This window comes from Telmatherina bonti, assembly GCF_933228915.1.
Source record: "Telmatherina bonti genome assembly, chromosome: 1".
Lineage (NCBI taxonomy): Eukaryota > Metazoa > Chordata > Actinopteri > Atheriniformes > Telmatherinidae > Telmatherina > Telmatherina bonti.
Genome location: NC_136619.1, coordinates 10,663,568 through 10,687,937, shown reverse-complemented (window position 1 = coordinate 10,687,937; position 24,370 = coordinate 10,663,568). Strand labels below are relative to the sequence as shown.

General features: G+C 40.9%; 1 protein-coding gene across 1 annotated transcript in view; it reads left to right on the top strand.

Annotated features, from left to right (window-relative positions):
• The window catches only part of adamts18 (ADAM metallopeptidase with thrombospondin type 1 motif, 18), a gene marked incomplete at both ends in the record, with an annotated part of 71,727 nt that extends 56,726 nt beyond the window's left edge, over positions 1–15,001 (top strand). The window contains 6 exons of the mRNA XM_079238498.1: positions 4,088–4,292; positions 6,822–7,016; positions 10,358–10,428; positions 10,608–10,773; positions 12,790–12,988; positions 14,886–15,001. Coding sequence (XP_079094624.1) covers positions 4,088–4,292; positions 6,822–7,016; positions 10,358–10,428; positions 10,608–10,773; positions 12,790–12,988; positions 14,886–15,001 — 952 coding nt within the window. The remainder of the gene's footprint in view (positions 1–4,087; positions 4,293–6,821; positions 7,017–10,357; positions 10,429–10,607; positions 10,774–12,789; positions 12,989–14,885) is intronic.
• Positions 15,002–24,370: the final 9,369 nt, after the last annotated feature.

The window sequence follows — 24,370 nt, the reverse complement described above, 5'->3', positions numbered from 1 at the left end:
CAGTTTGCCTGCTTCTCTTAAAGTCATAACATTTAAATCCTTAACAAATTTCTTAGGCCCCTTTCCTAGCGATGCTTTATAGGGCTGCTCGATTATGGCAAAAATTATAATCACGATTATTTTGACTGAAATTGAGATCTCGATTATTTACCACAATTATCCTTTTATCTTTAACAACATGAATTTTTTTTAACATTGAACCGTGACTTTTTTTAAAAAAAAAGTCTTTAGGATCCCATATATTTTAGAAGACAAACAAAGTGCAAATACTGATGTAAACTGAATACATAAATTTAAGTAAGGATTAAAGAACGTTGTGCGTCGTGGTGTTCTCGACTCCGCGTTGGGCATTATAACCATCTAACACACGGTTACGAGTTGTTTAATCAGCTTATGCCATGGACACACACAGTAAATATCTTATAACACATTTGTATATCTTTTCTACAACATTTGCTGAAGTATAGGAGTTATTTTACATTTGCCTCAATGTACGTTTTATGCCAAACAACCGCTGTCAGGCTACAGCGCATTTTTCTCATTCACCTGTTAAAAGACAGCTGATCTGAACCAGCTGATTAATGCGTTGCTATGGTAACGCCCCGTATCCCCATAGGGATATTACAGTGTTTAACTCGCCGAACTACGTGTGCGTTTATACAAAAATAATGCTGCCAGTTCTCACTGACAATAGTATAAACTATGTTGTAGTGAACTTACACAACCTACTGCAGTTATTCTACATTGACCTGCAGCCGGAGCCGACTGAGACTGGCCGCCTGGGAGTGCTTTAGGATGGGAGAGGCTCCCGCTGCTCCTTCCTTACAGTAATTGCAGAACAATATGTGCCTTCAAGTCAGTCGCCAAAACACCAGAAAAGTCTCTAATAACTCCAGTAAAAATTTGTTGCTAGTCGCTTTTAACAAAGGATTGCACAGGGCCATTCGTAGCAAAGGACTCGCTTTTTAAAAAAAAAAAAACTCGCCAAGTTGGCAACAATGTCTGAATGAAAGCAAAGCGGCTGTGGGAGGAGTTTACAGAACAGCGCTGCAATGCCAGAGACGCTCGATTAGCAGCTGAAGACAGCAGGAGAGGAAACTGTAAAGAGAAAAATAATGGCGCCCTTTCATTTTTATGATCGTTGAAAACCCAGATCGTAATTGAGATTAAAATCCGATTAATCACCCAGCGCTAGTGCTTAATCATTAGTTGGAAAGGGAATATTACCCCAATAGCCTTACTGAATACAGATATGAAATTACTCCCCAAAATATTAGCAAATATAGCTTCCCTGAATAGTCACAGAGGATCAGACTGATTCTGATCAGGTAACACGAGGAGACTCCTTCATATCATTCAGCTATCACAAAGTTACAAGGATCCGTCTTTGGTGGTCTCTTTATCAATGCTGAAAAACGTTCATATTCAAAGAATTTGGTTTCAGTGAAATTTTCCGAAATTAAAGTTCTCTGTAACTCTGGAGTCGCTGCTTTTATAACCACTGGGATGTAATTTTGCAACGGACAGGGTGACCCTCAGTCCTCTTCTCTGACGTTGCTTTAGAGCTGCTGGCCGGGTCATAAGTAAGGTTCCCTTAATATCTGGTATCGGTACAAAGAGGATGCACAAAATCTCCCTACACACAGATTATGCATTGGTGTTTATTTCTCGTACTAAAACCTCTATTCCTCGTCTGATTAAAGTAATCTCATCCTTTGGTGATTCTCTGGTCACAAAACTAACCTAGCTGAATCAGAGGCTATGCCTCCCGGACCAATGACGTCAGTTCCAGACACAACCTTTCCATTTCGTTGGTCTCCTGCTGGCTTCATTTACTTTGGGATACTGGCGTCTCTTTATCATCAGTTGTTTAAGCTTAATTTTGTGTCCCTCCTGAATGTCATAAAGACAGATTTAGAGCTCCTCTCCCCATCCCTTGCCTACGCAAGGTTGTCTTGATTAAAATGTATGTTCTACCTAGACTGTTATATCCTCTACAAATAATCCCTATGCTGTTGTCTAAAAGGGTATTGAGGTGTTGGAAGACTGGCTAAGTGACTTTAAATGGAGCAAACAGCAGCCCAAAGTCAGGATGCAGATGCTTCATATGCTTAGATTCACCTAATCTCTAACTCTACCAACTTGCAGTGTGTCTTCCAGCGATAGATCGGTGACATATGATCCTTTCTCATATTGGCTCGATGTTGAATCCAGATTTCCCCTTCTCAATTAGTTGTTTATCACAGAGATCAGTGCAGTCAAGAAAGTCACCAGCCACCCCATCATGCTGAGTTTGGTTAAAGCCTGGAGGTCTGTTAGTCTTTTTAAAGGCCAGACCCATCTAAACTTTCCTTTCACTCGTATTTTTGAATGACCCTTACTTTTTGCCAGGTTGTCATGACCGAGGTTTTAAGGTCTGGAACAGTTCTGGGCTGGTTAATCTGGGTGAGGCTTAGAGGCCAGATTCCATGTTTTTGCCTATGAAAGGATGAATTCTTTTGAGACACTTTACTGTGAATAACACCAACTCCATGACAGACTCTATCATGTATGCCACAAAAGACACTTTATATTTCCTACAGTCTAATAAATCTATCAGTTCCTTTAACAGAGGTCTAAACTGCAGCTCAGCTCCGAGCACCAAGTCGCTAAACAGGCTTTAGAGAACCTTGGCAAAGAGCGAAGGACTCGAACTGGCAAAGGGCTTTGGGACTCCTCTCAAATATTTTTGTGTGATCAGATTCAATTCAGAGTTGTCCATCATGCATATGTCACACCGTCTTGGAAAATTAACTGGATACAAACTCCTGCCATTATGTTGGGTCCTGCACTAGAAGAATGTACGTAAGAATGCACTGCATATGGATTATTTCTGGGGATGTGAATCCAACAACAACTCACAATTTAATTTGATTCCCATTTTTAGGGTGACTATTCGATTCAAAATCGTTTCTCGATTCAAACAGATTTTCAATTCATATTCATTACCAAGTAACAAAAGGTGCTAATTTGCCAAGTAACTTCATTCTTCTTTAAGATAGAAATAACTGAGAAAATTTTAGGCCTGATTCGACATTTTTTTTGCGCTTCATTTTTCTTAATTTCAATTAGGAAAACACAACACAGTAGCCAGATCATCATTCTGGTGCTATAATGCCCAAAATGACAAGTAAAAGATCAATAAAAACTTGCCAAAACTTTTTTACGATAAAATATTTTTAACTAATTTAAAAAAATAAAAAGATTTTTAGCAAAAATATCCATTTTAAAATTTTGAAACAAAAATTTCCTAAAAGAAAAAAGCCTATCCCAGCAGTCTTTGGGGGAGACTTCATCGGACCAAGCTGTTGGGATAATGAATGAATGATTAAAATAGACAGTTTCAGCTACTGATTTTTGCTGCTGGGAGGAATATCCTGCCCTCCAGGGACAGGCTGGCAGTCACAAATCCTGCCATAACATCATAACAAGCTGTATTCCCAATGAATGCATTCATGCTCCGTTCCACTTGTGCTCTTTCCACAAAATCTGGGACCCATCTCCACACTGACTTATATTTTCCAGTTAACTTTTTGACTTCTGGCTTTGATTCCTGATGGGCAACATTGTCATTTTGCCTGTTTAATGTCTTTATTTATCCATGTCACAGAGCCATGCTTTACCTGAGCTGTGTTGTTTTGTTTTGTTTCTCTCATTTTCATTGTTTATGGGACTGCGGATGGAAATCAGCAACCTGCTAAATCCGGCGTATTTACGACCATATTATACGTTTATGGCTGTCTCTTTCAAATAAATGGTTAATAAACATATTATTAAATTGTTTTTGTTTTTCTATCAATGTTATTTTGAAAAGTGAATCAAAAATCATTTAAAAACAGATTTCATCCAGGTTAAATCAATATTTAAAGGTTTTAATCACCCTAAAACAAGCCGCTATTAGAAACTGTTGGATTTGTATTATTAATAATTTATGGATTAATTCATGTTTTGTTTGGTTTCATGATTAAGAGTAAAAAAGCCTTTTTGCCGGACTCGTCTTGTTTTCCAATGTCTGCAAACCCTCTATGATCCCTCTCTTTCTCCACAGTTGGGCGGCCGGAGATTGGGGGCCCTGCAGTCGCTCATGTGGAGGAGGCCAACAGACCAGGATGCTGCGCTGCTTGAGGAAGGTGACCTATCAGAGAGAGGAGGTGGTGCTGCATTCCCTCTGCCCTGTTATCTCTCCTGCCCAGGTCCAGCCATGCCACACACAGGCCTGCCCACCAGAATGGAGCACCGGGTCTTGGTCTCAGGTAGGCACATATGACATAAAACCTGAGTTGGCAGGATCACCCAGTTCAGATGAGGATGGATTGCAGAGGAAGTATTTTACTGGATGAAACTCTTATCTGGATGCTTTATATTCCCGCTCTCGCTGGAAAATGCTCCAAACTCAGAAAAGTGACGGCAGAATGTCTCTCTGACATGTGCAGAGGCCTTCCGCCATGTTGACGTTTCACCCCTGAGAGGAAAGTCGAGAGTTAAACAATCAGAACGGATCATCTTCTTTAGCAGGTTGCTGCGTTGCCAACGGTGAAGAAGCATTTTGTTGCCATGGTTTCCAAAGTTTTCATCCGAGAGGTCAAGTCTTACTTTCTCCTGAGGTTTTTCCCCCAAACTGTTTCCACTGCTGGTTCGAAGCCGAGGCCTGACTTAGAACCAGTCCTTTCTGCATCGACCTCACAGAAAACTAGTTCCACTCAGGAACCAACTCGTTGCGGGGCCAAAGCGAAGAACTGGACTGGAAGTGGGAGTAAGGAGACAACTAAACCGCTTTAAACATTAAGACCACCATGTTTAAAACCCAGTAGTGCATCCTCTGCTTATTTCTAAAGAGAAAAACTAAAGTCTGATGTAAAGTGATAGCAGCAGGAGAGAGAAAAATGTTACATATATAACCTGAATAAAGAAATAAATGTGAAATTCTTGGAAAAAAAAATCCCATAGTAGATTTTTATAGAAACTTCAAAGCTGTTTTTCTAAATGTCTTCTTTTCTTTTTTTTTTTGCTCTAATTTAGTTTTATTCAGCAAGGCTTATGTGAAAAATGGCTCTTTGGATCGTAGAGGCTGCAGCCCCTGCTCTGTTTGAAAAACAAATTGGTTCTTAGCTGGAACCAGCTTGAAGATGCAGAGTTAGATCAGTAGCTCTGCTTTAACTCTTTGTCAGATCCAAATTGAAATATTTTAACCAATCTGTGATAAATAATACAAATTTTATGTTTATTGTTTGAAATAATAAAAAAGAATCATACCTGCTGCTGAAAAGGCGTTTAGCTGTAACCAGGAAACAGACAGATGACACCAGGAACTCACATTACTCACTTTAGAGGTTTGGTAGTTTATACTTCTGACTCCCATCATAACTACTGGAAAACAATTAGGGTTTTATGTTTTATTGCTCCAGCGTTATTGCTTTCTTGTTGTTGTCCATTAAAATATAGCAATAACTTATGCACGCTGTGCATCCATGAGCCACTGAGCACAACAGCAGAACAGCATGTCGGCCACTTTACTGCACCGGTTAAACAGAAAACATGTCGAAACAAAGCAGCTGCTTACTTCCTTCCAGTTGTTGAGCTTGTTAGAAGACTTTTAATCACAGCAAAGCCACTTCAGGTTAAAACACAGTGAAATATTTACAAATCTGGATGATAGCAAACCTCAGAGACATACACACACCTACACTCACACACACATAACCCAAATGCTGTCAGATGTTGAAGTGAAACGAAATGCTCTGCTGCCCTCTGTTGGACATGTGGAAGAATGTTTCCTTTCGACACTGCACTTAGTTTTCAGTTTCTTGTGCTGATTCAACCTGCTTTTATGAACCAGATGCAACTATTTGTAACAATTCCACAAATTGTTTTTTGTAAGTTTTTTTTTTTTTTTTTTTTTTTTTTCGGCAAACCCACTCAGACTGATTCAGCTGTTTCATTTCCGCCTCTGGCTATTATCTGGTTGTGGATCAAAGTGCATAACACATCAGACATCCTCTCCCTGCTCATATTTCTATACCAGCAGCCTGACAGCCCATCTGATAGGTCGTCAGAGCCTCTGGAACTGTTACCTGCTGTGACTCGTGCCATGTGGACATCCGGCTGCCTTTCACTCACCTCTATCGGATGCTCGGGTTGTGCACATGCACCGTTTTGTAACACCAGTCCAGGTTCAGTCTGCGGTCACACAGAGATGAGTTCAGCCTCCCTGAAAAGATCAGTCGAAGCTTTCAGTGTCGGGGGGGGGGGGGACGAGTGGGTTGTATGCAGTTGTGCATGTAGATGCACCGGCCTGTGTGTGTCTTTTGTCTGATAAATGAATGGGACGTTGTGGGATAAACGGCCCCGCCGGCAGTGGCTGCCCGTCCCGGCGGAGCACTTTGACTCCGTTGTCCGTCTCTGTGAAGTTCACATGGAGTTTACAGCGGTACCGTTTCCTGTCGGTCCAGACGTGGATAGGGTCGCATTCCTCTCACAGCTATTGGCTCATTGTATTTAATGAAAGGCCATAATGTGTTGCCATCAAAGCGATGCCCTTCGGTTTGCTTGTCCACCCCGTGGTGAATAACAGATGCATTCACAGTATCTGTGCCAAGGATTTCACCTCTGTTAACGTGGCCTGAGGCATGAGCGTGATGAAAGCTGAAGGTTAAAACTATCAAACGAGATCCTGAAGTTGCATATTTCCTATCAAACCTGTCATCAATCATGTCCTTACTGAAGGAAACATCCTGAGAAACATCTGCATCTTTGACTTGTACGTCCTCCATGTCCACTCTCAGTGCTCCAAGTCTTGCGGCCGAGGATTGAGGAAGAGGAGCGTGTTCTGCCGCAGCACTGATCCGGGTGCCAAAGCGGTGGTGGTGCCCGACAGCATGTGCAGACAGCACCACAGACCCAAAGCCGAAGAGACCTGCGTCCTGCGGCGCTGCCCCAAGAACGACAAGCTGCAGTGGATTCCCACTCCCTGGGGAGAGGTAAGACAGAGGAGGAGACAGAATTTAGTCAAGTTGTGGCAAAGAATCTCACTTTCTGGGTTTCTTTAGTCGCGTAATGTTGTGTTCCTGTCCCTTAACATGCAGACACAACTTCACTAAGAAATAGCTTCAGCTTTGAAGCCAGTTTCCTGAAAGGTCCAAAAGGAAAAACTTCTTATTTTGCATCTAAACATTTTAGGAACCATTTATGGAGAGCAGAGAAGACAGTTTCACTGCCAGCAGCCTGGGTGGAAAACAACACGCTTCATGAGGAGTTATGGTAACTGCTCGGCTGTAACATGCTGAGTGATGCTGGTAAAAGCTCAAAGTGAGCTGCAGGTAGAGGACAGCAGAGGTGTGGGAAGTGTACGCATGTAACTGGAAATGTAAAGAAACAGTGGAACAGATTAGAGCAGAAAAAAATATTGTTTTGACTTGACTGCACTTTGATTATTCACAACTTTTTAAATCAGTTTCATGAAGCAACCAAGGATTTTTCACCACTATAATAACCGGATTTCCAGATTTCCAACAGGATAGGTTTGTGGTCGTGGTGTAGCACACATTTTGTTTACTGGATGAGTAATTGTCTAATTGTGGCAAATAATGAACATAATGATTATGAATGGGTAATCAGTAACGGTACTGATGGTTAATTACAGAATGAAAAGCTGTGACACTAATGTCGTGTTTGGAATGGGCAGGAACTGTGTGTGAAATTTGACTTTCTAACTAAATTGAAACTAAAAAGGAATGGAAAAAAATGAGTAATTATTTTCTTTTGTTTTGTTATTAAAAGACAAGTTTCCTGGGCTCAGGTTTCTCATGTCACATCTGATGATGCTTGAAGAGCGAGTCTTAACGTCAGGAATACTTTTAGTCTTCCAGGGCTCCATGAAGGCTCTGCACTGCCAACGTTAGGTTTGCATGGAAGATGTCTGCACTTAGAGGGGTGCTTGGCTTCAGTGTCCCATGTGACACACAAACACATGGATTGTATGTGTGTATTCTGCCCACCATCCATATGCACATGCACCGTTTAACCCCTAACAACACCCCATTAAGGCTCATGTTTTTCCTTTTCTTATGTAAATATAGACGTCTGTTTTAACAACGGATGTCACCACCCTCATACTTTTATGCACCTTTTACGTTGCCATGGTTATGAAGTCAGTTTATCCACTAGTTGGCTGTGCTGAGTTCAGAGGTCACCTGCAACTTTTGACGCCATTTGGTAGCTGTAATTGACCGCAGTAAAGTTGTTTACAACCATCCAAAATCAGCTGAAGAAGAAAACCATGTTTTTTCTTTTTTCCTCAAACTTCTTCTGGTGCATTTTATTTGGAGGTTTCTATGTTGTCTTTTTCCTGTTCCTCTTCAACTTCTCTTTTTTGTTCCTTTGTTTGTTGCATGTCAGCTCTACAACTCAGCGCATTGCTCCGTTATTTTTACGTTAAGCTAAACCCTCCTGGAAACCGACAAAACTATGCAGGTAACCAACGCAGGAGACGGACGAAATGGTCTGTCTTCTGCGTCGAGCATAAGTCAGCTTTAACTGTGTTGTTGTGTGCACTAAGTACAAATCATAGTCCAATATTTGAAAATGATCTCTGCAACTGTGAGCTCTAAAACGGAGAGTTTGAGTTCAGAAGTCTCCAAAATGGCCCTTTTGGTGCAGTTTGGCATCACCTGTCCTCAGTTTTATGAATATATTAATTATTATTTTTCTATTTGAAACAGATTTAAAAAAAAAAAAAAAAAAGAAGTCTCTTAGAGATTACCTTAATAAATCAAGGATAAGTACAATAAAATAAAATGGTAGAAATAAAACTAACTGTAAATGCTTCCCTATCTGTAATGGAGTTCGTCGTTACCGTGTCCAACTCAGGTTGCCAGTTTTAAGACTCAAATCAGACCTTTAGTTGGGGAACAACCCAAAGTACAAAGTGATTGTTGCTAAAAAAAAAATAAAAACAAGAGTTTTCTTTGTTGCATTTGAGTGATTTGCTTCGTCTGAACATTAGGAGGAAGAGATCCGTAACGTCAGAAAAGTAGCTGCACATCCAGATATAGAGCACATGAGTTTGGATCGCATATGGCAGCGGAGGCCTTTAGATTGTCTGGACAAGTAGTTTGAACAGTAATGAGTCCAGTATGAGGAACTCGTACCAGTTAAAAGTCACTGTGGAAGTTGTGCTGGTGTCTGAATGTGCTTTTTTTCTTTTACTTCTATGGACAGAAAGTGGTTTTATGTCAGCAGCTAAGTGAAAATTCCCATGTTCATGTGCACAAGGCCTGACAGGTAAACCAGACACAGCTTATGTCTATGTAGCATATAGAATATAAAACAGCTCATGGTTAGATTGGACATGATTCCTCCTCATTCTGGAGGAGGAATATTCTCATCACAATGTTTCACTCGGAGTTCCTCACCCAATCATTTTCTCCTCCGGTCATCCTCTCACACATGCTTCTCTCTTACTGCCACATTTCCAGCTCGAATGCATCTGTAAATAGTTTTTTTTTTCTCTTATGCTGGCTTTGTATTCTGTGACACACTGGTATGTCTGAGCCCACACACCAGCCTCATACCCTCCTGATGAGTGGATTAAAGATTCTCCACATCCTCAGAGACCACAACTAGACAGCTTCATTTGAAATCTAAATTGACCCCCAGACCCTATTTTCATCCACCCATCCGTCTATTTTATATATCCACTTACTCCAAGACAGGCCTGCAGATGGGGGCCAGAGCCTCTCTCAGCTGCTACGAGGCAAGAGACAGGGTACGTCCTGGACAGACGCCGGTAGACAGAAAAACAGCAGGTAGAGCCAAGAGAAGGACTGGGACCAGGCCTTGGTGATATGAATTTCCATGGCCGTGTGACAGAATTTTGCTGTGGCCGCAGACTCTTGGACCACCCCACTTCTCTAACAGGCAATCCCACCAATAAATTCTGATCTGCTAAACAAACCTCTGTGTTCTCGTTGAGGTAAAGTATGGTAGTTTGAGTGGGAGAAATGGGGTCTACAAGCTTTAAATCTCTGAATCTAAATCTCTGAAAACTAAAAAGTGAAAAGTCTCAAAGCTAGCAGGGGAAAAAGTACAGACAATTATACTGTCTGTCTGCTCATAATAAATATTAACTGTCAAATACTCAGTATAACATGTAGCAGTTTGGTTCTGTTATGACAATGACAAGTGGGCCTGTTGTGTCTGGTGCAACAGGAAACCTCCACATCCACACACACACACACACACACACACACACACACACACACACACACACTCTCAGAGTTCATTTTCTAAAATGGCACCTCCTGTCTGCTCTATGTTTCAGTGCTCCAGGTCTTGTGGCTCAGGCATCCAGAGGAGAGAGCTTCGCTGTGGGGAGAGAGACTCACAAGGAGGGTATGTGCCTCCAAACACACACCATGTCATCCTCTGCACCTCAACACACCTGCACACACACTGGAGAGCCCAACTATGTCATCTGTGTGCCATCAAGTGAATCATACTTTCTGTGTTTTTTAAATGGGAATCTCCGTAGGAATTGTAATTTTGAGCAGACAGTCTGTCTTCTCCTGCAGGTACGTGGAGTTCCCCATACGGAGGTGCAGGAATATGGCCAAGCCTTTGGTGGATCTTCAGCAAGTGTGTAACCGAGGTCCATGCCCAGAGCCCCCGCAGGTGGTCCCTGGCAGAACAACCACCAGCGCTGTGGTCTTAGGATGGTACTCATCTCCCTGGCAGCAGGTACATCTGCGTCCGCTTTGGTCCAAAACCATCTTCACACGGTACTTTTAGTGCTCCATGTGGGCTCCAGCTGAAAATCTGCCAGTTTGGAAATTTTCTCCCACATGTGTAACCCCATTCGATGATTACACCTGCGATGTGTTCGTACCATGCTGCCAAGAGGGATTTCATATCACTTTGTTGGGAATGTGGCTTGGCAGTTAGGTAGTGAGGTGTTGCCGCCATTATCCCACTGGGTAATCAGCAGCTTGCAAGATTAGATTTGAATCAAACTAGTTTAAAACAAATCAAAAGGTTAAAACTAGAGCTGTTTGATATTGCCTTTTTTTTTTTAAATAATACCCACTTTACCTAATTTGTCCAACTCTTAATTTCCAACACCAATATCAACCGATACCACTATTTTGGGAGTGAGTTGTGCCAAACAAACAAATAAATCTGGAAAACTATACATGACATCTCTTATATTTTGTCACTTTGAGTTAGAAGAGACGGAGCTGATGAGTTTGATATCTGGTTTCTGTATGTTATGTAAATGTTGAGTCATTGAAAAAGTAGAAACCAATACCGATAAGTTCCAATATTGCATTTTAATGCCAATATTGTCCAACACTACACTGATAGTATCACACTTCTGTAAATAAAACCACAGTATATGTTGGTATCCATCAGGCAGGGCTCCTTAACCTCCTCACCAGGATGGGATTGTGGGTTGTTTCAGCACGAATGTTTCTATCCATCCATCCATCCATCCATCCATCTTGTACTGCTTATCCGGGGTTGGGTCATGGGGGAAGCAGCCAAAGTAGGGAAGCCCAGAGGAGGAAGCACCAGGGAGGTCCAGGAGGCATCCTAACCAGATGCCCGAGCCACCTCAACTGGTTCCTCTCGATGCAGAGGAGCAGCAGCTCTACTCTGAGCCCCTCCCAGATGACCGAGCTCCTCACCCTATCTCTAAGGGAGAGCCCGGCCACCCTGTGGAGGAAACTCATTTCAGCCGCCTGTGTACGAGATCTCGTTCTTTCGGTCACGACCCACAGCTCATGACCATAGGTGAGGGTAGGAACGTAGATCGACTGGTAAATCGAGAGCTTCGCCTTCTGGCTCAGCTCCTTCTTCACCACGACAGACCGGCGCAGAGTCCGCATTACTGCAGACGCCGCACCGATCCGTCTGACGAGCTCACGCTCCATCCTTCCCTCACTCGTGAACAAGACCCCGAGATATTTAAACTCCTCCACTTGAGGCAGGACCTCACTCCCGACCCGGACGGCAATCCACCCTATTCCGGCTGAATGGTTAAATAATAATAATAATAATAATAATAAACATTTCTCTTCCTCATCATAAATAACTGGAGTTTATCAGGCTCTCTCTCTTTTCAAGCTTCTGCATGAATAGGGCGTTATCTAGTCATGACCAAAACTCCTCAGTCCAAGACATGAGATCAGCGGTGGTAACACTTCTAGCTCTGTAACCTCAGAGGCAGACTGTAGAGCGTAGGTGGTAAACTGACAGATGTAGTGTAGTTCTTTGCCAGCAGGAGAATAATGGCCACGGGGAATGGCCCTCACATGGAATCCAAAGCTTCACTCTCTTTCAGAGTCTTTTTGGTGGTAGGTTGTGTGAGCTTTGTGTTACATCATCTATTATGCAAAAAGTCTTAGGGGCAACCTCTTTTAGCACAGTGGCTCATTCTGCTTGATCTCAAGCTTCTGATGCCTGTATGTTTCCATCGGAGAATATATCTCTTGAGAGCTTGCTGGGGGGCGAGTACATGCAGCTTAGGATGTTTGTATTCTTCATCTGTTCTTTGTCTCGGCATAGACTTTTCCTCCATCCATCCATCCCCCTCCTTCCTGTCTTCCTTTTATGACGAATGCTTTTACTCCTTGTGCTTCAGAGTTTCATCTGCTTCTCCTATTTGTATCTCAGTGCCTCCTGTCAATTCTCTGTTCATGCTGCTAAATCTTTTCTTTCTGTCTCCCTGCTGCTTATATCCTGCCCATGTCTTAGTGCTCTGTGTCCTGTGGCGGGGGCGTTCAGACTCGAACCATCCAGTGTCTCCGACAAGGTCGCCCTGCAGCCGGCTGCCTGCACCACCAGAGGCCTGTCACTTCGAGGGCATGCAACACACATTTTTGCCCCGCGGCTCCCCCGGCTCCAGCCCAACGGTCCGGCAGCAGGGTCATAGCTGCTGGACCGACACTGAAAGGTAAAGTCCTCAGAGAGAAAAAGGCAGACTTATCCAGCTTCCAAGATTTCTCCTCATGAATTCCTCCCCATCTAAAAACATAGTAGCTCAGCTGGGTTTTGCACTTTCCATATACAGATTTGTTCAATTCCCTGACCTTTAGCATAGATAAAAGTCAGACAATAATCATGGGCCTCAGCGGGTGAGTCATAGTCTAATCTAATGACCCATTATAACTGACTTTTGGTGAAATCTATTAACTATCTTGATTATTTCCTACATTGTTCTTTGTGCTAGATGACTTTTCTTTGCTACATATTCGCTTGCTGTCATTGTTAAACCACAATGCTCCATTCTATTCTACAGTCATTTGGCAGATGTTTTTATCCAGAACGACTGACGTGATAAGTAATCACTTAATCATAGCAATTAACCTAAGTTTAGCTCTATTGCATGCTAATATGCCAAATCTCTCCAGTCTCTCTAGCATCTTAGCAAACGAAGCTATTATTCGTTGGCTAGTGTAACAGTGTAACCTACAGAAAATGTTAATGATCGCTTTATGGGACTTAAATGACTCTGTCAGCAGATATTGGCAATGCAAGGGGTGATTTGGTAAGCTATCTATCACAGTGTTTTTTTACACTGTGAGGTTGTCCTAAAAAGGTATTTTGTTTAGGGAAATCTTGCTGACAGAGGTTCGGTAGGAGGTAGCTTGCTGTTTAAATAAGCTGTTTGCTGTGGTGTCGAAAATGGTTAGAGCTAATTAACAAGTCTTCATTAGCATTTAGCTCACTCACTCTGGTAATTAGCAACTTTACATTATATAAAGTATACAGTCATGTTCCTCTCAGAAGCTGCTTTCAGAAATGCTTGAAATATGGTAGAGATGTTAAACTTCCACAAAATCTGCTAATGAATAAGTTAATATTGTGTAAAATTCTGATCCCTGTGTTTTTGGCTAATTTATCAAAGTAAACAAATTATACTTCCAAATAAATGAAAAAAGATTAGTTCATTTTATGGAATCTGTTTATGGATTTATGGATTTTCTGAGACAGTAAGTGTTTTAATAATGAAATACATGTAAAATGCATATTTTTAAAAGACAGTAGACGGATATGTTAAACATTTAGAGACAAAATTTGACCATTGTTTAGCATTAAAGTTAGGTATAGCTTTGACTCTACTGTCATTGAACATTATTATTATTATTTTTAAAAGTACTAATAAAAAAGAATATGTTATATAATATAATATAATATAATATAATATAATATAATATAATATAATATAATATAATATAATATAATATAATAATTATTAAAATATTATATAATTATATTAATTAATTATAATATAATATAATATAATATAATATAATATAATATAATATAATATAATATAATATAATATAATATAATATAATTATATTATATTATATTATATTATATTATATTATATTATATTATATTATAATCACGTAAACACAAATAGTCATAGTAATAGTATAATAATAAGAATAGAAATAATATCCTGATGCTAAAATCGTATGCATACAAAGCAAACAGAAATCCTATAAATACAGTCTAGGTAAACAGATGTTTGATGTCAGCTTTATGTTCGATATGAACAGACAGATGCAGCTTTCGTATCAACATAATTAGGAGACTCCTGTTATTCTCAGCATGTTGCAAAGAAAACAGGAGTTTCACAGCATCGTTTCTGTATCGGCAACTGTGGAAAAATATGTGAAAATAACTAAAGTTGCTACTTTTTTGCAGGCTTATTATGTCATCATTGAAAATCCTTAGACTGTCACCACATTTTCTGCGTACTTCAGTAACATTGGCAAAAATAATCAATATAATGAGCCGCTGCAGCTTTAATTATTTATGTTTTTTGCTTTTTCCTGCAGCTGAACACTGCGTCGACCACTTTGGTTGGTGTCACCTGGTTCCCCAACATGGTGTTTGTAACCACAAGTTCTATGGGCAGCAGTGTTGCAGGTCCTGCTCCAGCAAGAAGCCATAGACCTCCGACACTTCTGAGTCTGCGGCATGTGGCCTCTGAAGGAATCGCTGCCACAGAAGCCATTCAGGGACGAATGCTCACCACACACAAAAACTGCATCCAGTGATGTGTGTTTACCTCCTGGAGTACTTGACCAATGCATTTTGTAAAGAAGAAAAACAGAGAACTCGTAGAGAGCAACTGTGACTGCTGATGCTCCCCTGCCAAAGTGGTGTCACCAGGTCACTGATTACATTTGAACTGGAAAGTTGGTGAAAATCCCATTTGAAGACATGTTGATGTATTATAAATGTTGTCACTTTGTTGTGCATTTTCCTTTTGAATCCTCTGAATCTAGAAGCCATCATGAGAACAGAAATGGACTATACTGTTTTTAGCTTATGTGTTGTATATTTTTAAGGCATGTGGTTTCATATGCTTGTATTTAAGTTATTATGGGTCGTGATATATGATTTTACATTCTGTCAGTTTGTGCCAGTCACCCTTGCATCTGTGCGATGAGATTTTCCATGAGGTATTATTAATCAGTGATCACACGTTACCTGCTTTCCCTCTTTGCTGTTGCTGATTCACAGCAGGTCACACAATTTCTGTGCATTCCATTCATGTTAATGCAATGAAATCAAGCCTATCTCTGTATGAAACACGTTTTATTCAGCTGCTCTGTTTTGTTTGTCTTTATCTCTCCTGCATCACAATGGTAAACAGCGTGACCATGCAGCTCTCTTTCTACTCTTCCCTACATTCTCTGTATTGATTGCAGCCAAAATGAGGTGAATAATGAGTAAGACTATCTGCAGACCTTCGGGAGAGAAGAGGAGGGTGAAGAGGGAGAGAAGAGGATGATTGCCAAGCAGGAGTGGGTGTAGTCTAGATAGCAAAAGAGGTTTTTGCTCGTTAAGAGAAAACAATGTAGGAACGCTCTCCACAGATGTCTGCTGAAAATGTGGAGATTTATCAGGTAGAGTTTGAGATAAGAGACGACACTTTCGCATTTTGCATGATGGTAATGAGCTCGCAACACATCAGAAAACAGTGTGAAGGCATCACTTCACTTGTGGACACAAACGTGTGTCTTGCTCTCTCTTCAGGAAAAACAAATCGAGTGATAATTTAGCAAACAGTGTCTCCCATTGAACCACACTGCTATCCCAGCAAGCACTGGAATCATCTGGATTTCATTGGGATGCATTCCCATCAGCTGCATAATCTACATGTCAACAAGAAAGACTAGATGAATATTAGCTAAGTGTTTGTGTATTGAAAATACAGAATACAGCATGAATATTAACTTTTTACTGCCATTGTTGGGTTTAACTATCACGTCTTAATGAAATATGAGGAAGCTTCTACAAAAATAGATTCATTCAATTAGAAATTAAACTCCTTATAAAGTTTATATTGGATATTTTTCCCTGTAAACAAAAACTGAAAATGAAATAATTCTCATTTTACACTACAAAAAAAAAAAAAAACAAATCCACACAGTCCAGTCTTACTCTAATGAAACTCAGGCTGTTTGTTGCACCAACTTACAGTAACTATAAAGCTTCTATGGGTACTTTATATGTCCTTTTATTGATAATAAAATATATATGTGATGTGAAATTAAAAAAGGAGAATATTTACATTTCACTTTGCATTTTTTTGTTACTGACCCATAAAATAAAAGTAAAAATGTGTAATTAAAAATATGATGCAAAGAAATTGTGAATCATTTGTTATTTATATTAATTCACAGCATGCAAATGCTTGTTGTAAACCAGTGAGGTCGTCTGATTGTGGTGGTTACGGTCTGCTGTTGGGGTCCTTTTCCTGGCTTGGTTTGGATTCTTTGAATGGTAGAAGTCACGGAAATCAGTACAAACTTGTTCTAAGTGACTAATAATTTAAGTGTAATCTAAGTGTAATCTAATCTAAGTGTAATCTAATCTAAGTGTAATCTAATCTAAGTGTAATAGCAACTGTTATCCAGGGATGACACGTTTATCTATTCTGGGACAAGAACGATCCGACACCGAAGAGGTTTACCTGAATAGGCTGATGAAACCTGACCTCATAGATAATAAAAAATCTGCTGTGCTCCACAAGACAATTTAATTATGAAGACTTAAAACTTGTACAGATGTTGCATCAGTTTTGATGTGTCATTCCATCCTTTTGTCATGACATGTTGCCTGGCTTTACTTGACAAGTAAAGGCTCATTTATGCTCGATGCAGAAGACATGCAGACGGACGGACAGGTAGTCCATCTCCATTGGTTGCATGCATAATTTGCTTGGTTTTCAAGGGTTGCTGCGTTTCTTTGCTGAATCAGGCACGTTTTGTGTTCAAAACAGCGAGTGTAATTTCTATTGCGAAGCAAAACTCAGCTTCAGCGTCACGTCGTGTCATATACAGTCTATGCATTGTGTCCTGGATGTAAAAGTTGTACAGTGTCAGTGTTGTACAAGCTGTAGAAGTGCACATAAACGATGTCACTGTGTCATCAAACAAGTACGAAACGCGTAGTTTTAAGGTCAAAAAGTTGTACAATACGTCCTTATAGACAGGGCTGACTATCAGTTTGAAAATTATAAGAGCTTCACTGTCACCAGATTTAGTTAAAAACCAACCAAGATTTCATACAGAACTTATGACATCATCTTAACAATATTGTGGTCAGTCCCTTCATGGAGGTACAAAAGGCACCAGGATAGTAGCATCTAAACTTGTAGCATATGATTTAATATCCTCACCTAAAGTTTACAATAAGATTAAGCCTTTTGTGAAGAAATCATATTTATGGAGCATTTTTTAGGTTTAAAGCCAATCCAAACAATAAACTTTACTTTTCTGGTTTACTTTCATTGCTATAACCAAGCTTTAATATATACACTTAGCACCAGCTGCCCAACACCACATGGCAGTGTTAGCATACATAGCAATTAGCGGGTGGAAACAATGCAGCGTGTAGCAAAACAAAAGCTTCATACTTGTATGTTTTCTCTTTATTTCTTACAAATTTGAGTTCTTTCTCATTTCAAACTAGCAAGCAATAAAGGAAATAAGGAAGAAGGAGCCGAGGAAAAAAAGCACTTCACTTACAAAAATCCTGACGCTGGTATATTCAATGTTGACTGTGCCAGTTATCATAAGTCATAAATCCAAATTCTCTGCTTTTTACATGTTATGAGTCAGTCTTTTTATTTTATCAGGGAAACAGTTTTCAATAGATCTTTACTTTGAGTACATTTTACTGCGTGTGATGATTTGTGACACTTTTTATACACTGATGCCAAAAACAACACCTGCACTACATCAAGACACCTGTCTCTTCATTTCCCTCTCCTCTTTGTGAATTTCAGGGATTCAGAGAGGAACAGGGAGGAAGATGACAAGGCACAATGTGGAGAAGTAAGAAGAGTTGCTTTAGTTGTCCTTAAATCTAGACTGCCTAATAAAGTTTGATGATTGTTACTCGGAAAGAAGGCAGTGTCCAGCAGAAAAGCTTCCTAAACCTGTCAGAAAAAAACTGAAAACATTACGGGTGCAGGTCTTAGAGCCAAAACAATGTCCTTAAAGACTGCTTGGAAAGTTCACATGAACTATAATATATCACTTTCACTCTATAGTTGCTCTTTTCTGTTGTTGTTTTAATGAACTAATGGCGCAGCCTTTAAGTTTGCCCTGCTTTTCTCATGAAGACCGTGATCATACCGAACAGTCTGGCCACTCAGTGGAGGGGGGGGGGGGGGGGGGGGGGGGTCTGCTACATTATTGGCCTCTTAGCAAGTTTAGACATTTGAAAAGTTCTTGCACCCCCTTTAACAAAACTTCCACGGCGAGAAGCATGCTGAGACTGATGCTACCAAACAGTGTTTTCTTATGGTGATTATCCCACTCTTTCTCACACTGTGGGGGCTCCGATTGCTCTTTAATCAAACCGTCTGCATGAATCACAGAGCCAAGAGTACTCACTTCAGCGCCATGCTGTTTATCGGCATGCTGTGACCTAGACACCTCAAGCTGGGGATTCATGCACAAATATCATGGCTCCAAACGTACACACAATTCTGTGAATTTACTCAGCATTACTCAGATTTTAAAGATGAGCTACAAAGAGCACGCTCGTGTAATTTGGGAGGTCCCTACACATTTTACATGCATACCCCCCCTCTCCAAATTCATGCCTGCTTTTACAACTTAAATCCTCAAATTTCCAAGTTTGTTAGTGTCTTTAAGGCTGAAATGGAGTCAATACATATTTATGTTTCTTCTATTTGACTTGTGTTTCCGCTTCTCAGTGAGGCAGTAATTTCACAGCTAATCTGATGTGATAATTTATAACTTCTTCCAGCATCCTACCCAAACTGTCACTCATTTTGTGTCTTTTTAGTATTATATTAGTAGTTCATCATAAAGCAGTGAGGTTCAAGGCTGGTGAGGCACTGACGTCTCAAGAGTCAGATTTACAATTGTAAGAACTGGAAAAAACAGCACCTTGCCACACAGCCAGTCTTTTTGCTTGTATCACACAGTTTGAAAAGAGCGACTCTTTGATTCAGTTTGAAGCAAACTTTTAGCTCTGGTGTTGGTCTTCCATCACATATCACCTTCTGTTTGGACTGGAAATCAAGTTTTGACACATTTTTTAGTGTTGAAATCAAGCGGCAACCTCCGGTGGTTAAAAGTGAAGCCTATGCGGAAGTGCATAGACTGCAGTTCCCCCTTCATCCGCTAGGGGCTGCAAAAAAGAGCGAATCCCCATAGACTCCCATGTTAAAAAGTCCAACTTCACGGCAGAAATACACATGTTTACAGCCTGGTTCAAAAATCCATTTTCGGTTTATAGGTCAGGTTTACCTTCATGACAACTGTGGGGGGAGTGGATTTTTTTCTAACTCGCTCGTTTTAAAGTAATTTAATCTCGAAGTTCAGCAAATTTAGGGGCGTGACCTTTTGATTGACAGGTACCAATCTCTGGCTTCAAGTAAGAAGAACGTAGAACAACCGCGGTTTTTAGTCGGTTAGCAGCGTGACTTAGCTTTAGCCCGCTTACCTCCATTAGCTGGGTAGCTCCTGTTATCTCAGGGTTAGCTTGGTTAGCTTTAAGCTACAGAAAGCTCGGAGTTCGCTCGATGTCAATCATCCGCCATGATGCTCACGTCTGCCCTCTCAGCTCCACCTCTTTGTCCATATTTGTAATTTCCGTGCGAGACGACGTGCATGACGCTGCCAACATGGCGACAGTAGGAACCGCCCACCGAGCTTCAATTCAGCTCTTCAGAAACCTACGGGTGACGTCACTGAGACTCCGTCCATCTCTTTATATACAGTCTATGGTTGAAATATAATCCTCCACAATGAGATGGATCAGGCCGAGTATTAAATAGCTGCTGGCTTCAGCTTGGCGCCGATTTACGGTCAACTCTGCTGAAGCCGCTGGAGCTAGAAAGCACCTGCCAGATTGTGTATGCCCCCTTGAGGTGAGGCAGAGTACTGTGTGCCTCACCGGCCAACTTTTCTCTGCATTTTATTGTACGATCGGCAAGGATAGCTCTTTCACACACACATAAAATACATTAAACAGATGTAGAAAGTCATGGTGTATAATTAATACTTATGTAAAGTTTATATTGAGAATAGGCCGAGGAACAGAAACGGGCACGCATCATTCTACCCAGTTTGTATCGTATTGCGCTTTCAGACGTGAGGCACCGCTTTCACCCATCGGTGATAACTCAAATTTGGCAAATGTTTTTGCGATAAAATGTAAGAAATATGCATATAGTAATACTGAAAATGTATTTTAAATACAGATTAATGGAAAATATTACCATTTATTGTATGTACTTTTTCCCGTTTTTTAAATTCAGCCGCACGTCACTGTCATAAAGTAATTATTGTTTTATGCTGAGTTACTAAAGCTTAGATTCAAATAAAGCACAGGAAATAAAACATTTTTATGCTATTTTTTAAAATATTTATGTATGTATGTAAGAAATGTTTCTGCACCTTTTGCATAAAAACCTAAGTAAGCAACACTTGCCTGCCAGGTTCATGCACCCCAAAGCGTTTTTTTCCATTGTAACAAGTAAAATCTTGTGGTGTTAATCACTGCTCTGTGTCAGGTGTGTGTAAGGGTTGTGTATGAAGACAATGTTTTTGCTCTAAATTGTTATCTACCTATAACCAGCTTGTTTTCCATACTGACCATTACCTGAGGAAGCTTTTTCGAAATGGGACACATTGAAAACCTACAGAACAGCGGTCTTCAAAGACTGAATTTGGACACCCTTGGTTTACATAAATGGCAAGCAGCAAACTGGCATGCATGGAGGTGATGGTTGCATTGTAAAAAGAAGGGATTTTAGTGCTTTCAGACCTCAAAAGAATAGTTTTTATTTTTAGGCCCTAAATTTAAATAAATCAAATGACGTTTTCAGCTAAAATCAACCAGAAAACAAGAGTTTGGCCATGACATGAAAGCATGTTTTTATCCCAACCCAACCAAAAGTATTTCTATTAAGTGTTTTTTGGTAATTATTTCCCAGATATAAATTAGAAGTGAAAAACATTTTTGTCTTTAACTTGAGTTATGGACACATTTATGTTTTAACTTACGGATCTCTATCAGATCATTGATTTAAAACGTAGAAACCGGTTAGACCGTAAAACTAGTCATTAACTAGCTTGAGATACATTTGTCAACTTTCTGGCACACCGTGTGGCCTCTCTTCAAAATCCACTGCAATAGACAAATATATTTACATCCTCAGGGCAGATTTCCGAAGAATCTCGTAAAGCAGGAGGCTGAACTGTGAACACCCATCACATCGACTAACTTTGGGTTAATTCTATACAGACACATGTAAATGAGGCATATGCTGCCTTGATTACACGGTACCAATAAGAGTTGTATTTAAAGATAGAATAGAGCAACTGGTAAGACCATTGTGGTTGATGGACTTGTGGTACTGACTAATGTGTCATTTTTCAGCAGTGGCTCAGCTGGTAGAGCTGCTTGTCTTGTGACCTGAGGGTTGGCACTTTGAGTCCTGCTCCCCTACACTGCTGCAGCCACAAGGAGGACTGTTCTGTAAGGGCCGGTCCCAAGCCCGGACAAATGGAGAGGGTTGCATTGAGAAGGGCATCCAGTGTAAAACGTGTCAAATCAGGCAAGCGATGATTCGCTGTGGCGACCCCTTCAGGGGGTTGAGCTGAAAGGGAATCAGTTTGATGTAATCATGTGGAACTGAGACGTTTGGCATGTTGTGGTAAATAACAGAAAAAAGCAGTAATCTTTCTTAGTCCTTATGTCAGGACACATTAACACATTAACACACTGAGAGGATTTGATTGCTGTGGGCAGGGCCTGTTTGTCACATGAACTTTGAATCTATTAAAAGACTAATTCCAGCTTAATAACTCATTGTTTGGTTTATTTGGTTTATTCTGAAACAGATACAATTTAGAATACTATGAAAGATAATTTTCCTCTACAATTTTATAATAAAGTTGCATCAGCAAGAGCAATGACTGTCTAAGCTATATGCTAATTAGCTTTACGCTAACTTCTGACTTGTTGATTCCCAAAGTCGTTACAATCCACAATAAGGCCACAGTAAGGTTTTTTTTTTTTTTTTTTTACAAGCTTTGGAGATCGAAAACATTTATGGAGATAACGAATGAGGATCTATGCTGGTGACAGTGTTTTGGACCCGCTATGCCTTGTGGTGCAGCCTCACACACGGCTGCTCTAAGATTCATCCAAGTTTCTGCTTTAGCTACACGTATCTATGAAAAGCCCGTGTTAACGTTAAATGGCTCACTCTTTTAGGAAAGCTGGGACACACTGTGCACACCAAACCAAACCCAATACTCTGGTCTGTCAACTCCAAAATAGGCCTGCCTCTCTTAATACCTTCTCCAGCCAGGCTGATCGATACAGGTATTTCTTTCCTGTTTTCAGCGTGCTCTAGGGCTCCTTCTTTTTTTCCTTGTTGGCAAAGCCCCAGTCGTTGTCGGTCCAGCTGTAAGTCAAGGCCAGTTGTTATTTCCAGCTTTGACATTCCTCCACTAGCAGTCTGTCAGGCAGACTGGCTAAGAACGTCGTTTGTGTGCTCTTGGCGTGCAGTGAACCTTGATAGGACCCTTCACAACTGACAGCCAGCCTAATCACATCTTAACAGAGTACCGTCTTTGTGTGTGTGTGTGTGTGTGTGTGTGTGTGAGAGGAGAGAAAGTGAGAGTGATCTCTTTATTTCTTGCAGGGCTTACTCCGAGAGCAGGCTTCACAAGTGAGAGCTGTCATATTTTAGCTGAACCTCTCCCATCAGCACTTGTGTGTAAGGCAGAGTTCACCGGGCACGTGCCCACACAGACAAAAAGATAGCAGATACACCCTTATCCCTTTCTTCATCTCCACCCCTCCTTTTCTACAGTGACACACACACGCTGTGGCTGGCTGCATGGCGGAGCCCTGGTATTTGCTGCAGGGTGACTGCAGGTAGATCACAGCATTGGCAGGGCTTTAGAGGCGTGCAGCTAAGTGGGAGTTGCTGTGTGGGTCTCATTTGTTGCTGCCAGGCGTCTCCTCTAACGTTAAGAGATCTGTCCAACGCAGATCTCCATGATTAAGAGCTTAAAGGACGACTGGCAGCTCTGCGTCGAGGCAAGCCTTTGTGTCTCTGTCACAATGGATGATTTAAGAGTCGGGTAAAGAGCCCTGGATCTCTCGCTCACGCCTTGCTAAACCTCCTCAGCTCTACTCAACCCTCGCCTGCCATCCTGGCCCGATACAAACTCCCAGCCTGTCTCTCATTAGACCCTCCCACCATGCATCTACATCATTTCATTTTTTTGTTTTTGCATCCCTTCACCTCATCTCTCTCTGACTCCTCAGAGTCCTACACCTGCAGTAGGTTTTTCTAGCTCACACCTCTGCTTTTGTGCCTGGAAACTGTGTAAAGTTTGTAGTGTTTGTCTTATGGGACACCCCAAATGACCTCATAACCCCATCTGATTCATGTTCTTCCTTCTTTTTTTGAGGATCCTCTCAAGTTAATCAGTTCAGAGAGAAATAATAGTGTCCACAGACGCTGCTTCATACAGAAAAGTCCCTGCTTACTCGTACATTTGGGAAACAGTTCCTCGTCTGTTTGTCACAGAGCAGCAAAGCACTGGGTGCACCACGATGTGATCACTGCTTCCTCTTTTCTTGTTGTTGTTTTATTTTTTCTGCTAATAAAAGCTTACTCCATCTCGCTCTCTTTCTCTCTTCGGAGCATGAAGGTGCTTTTCTGAGCATCCCCTCTCAGATCCATGTGAGTAAAGAGCTTTTACTTAACGCATTTTCTCCTCGAAGCTATGAATATTATTGATCT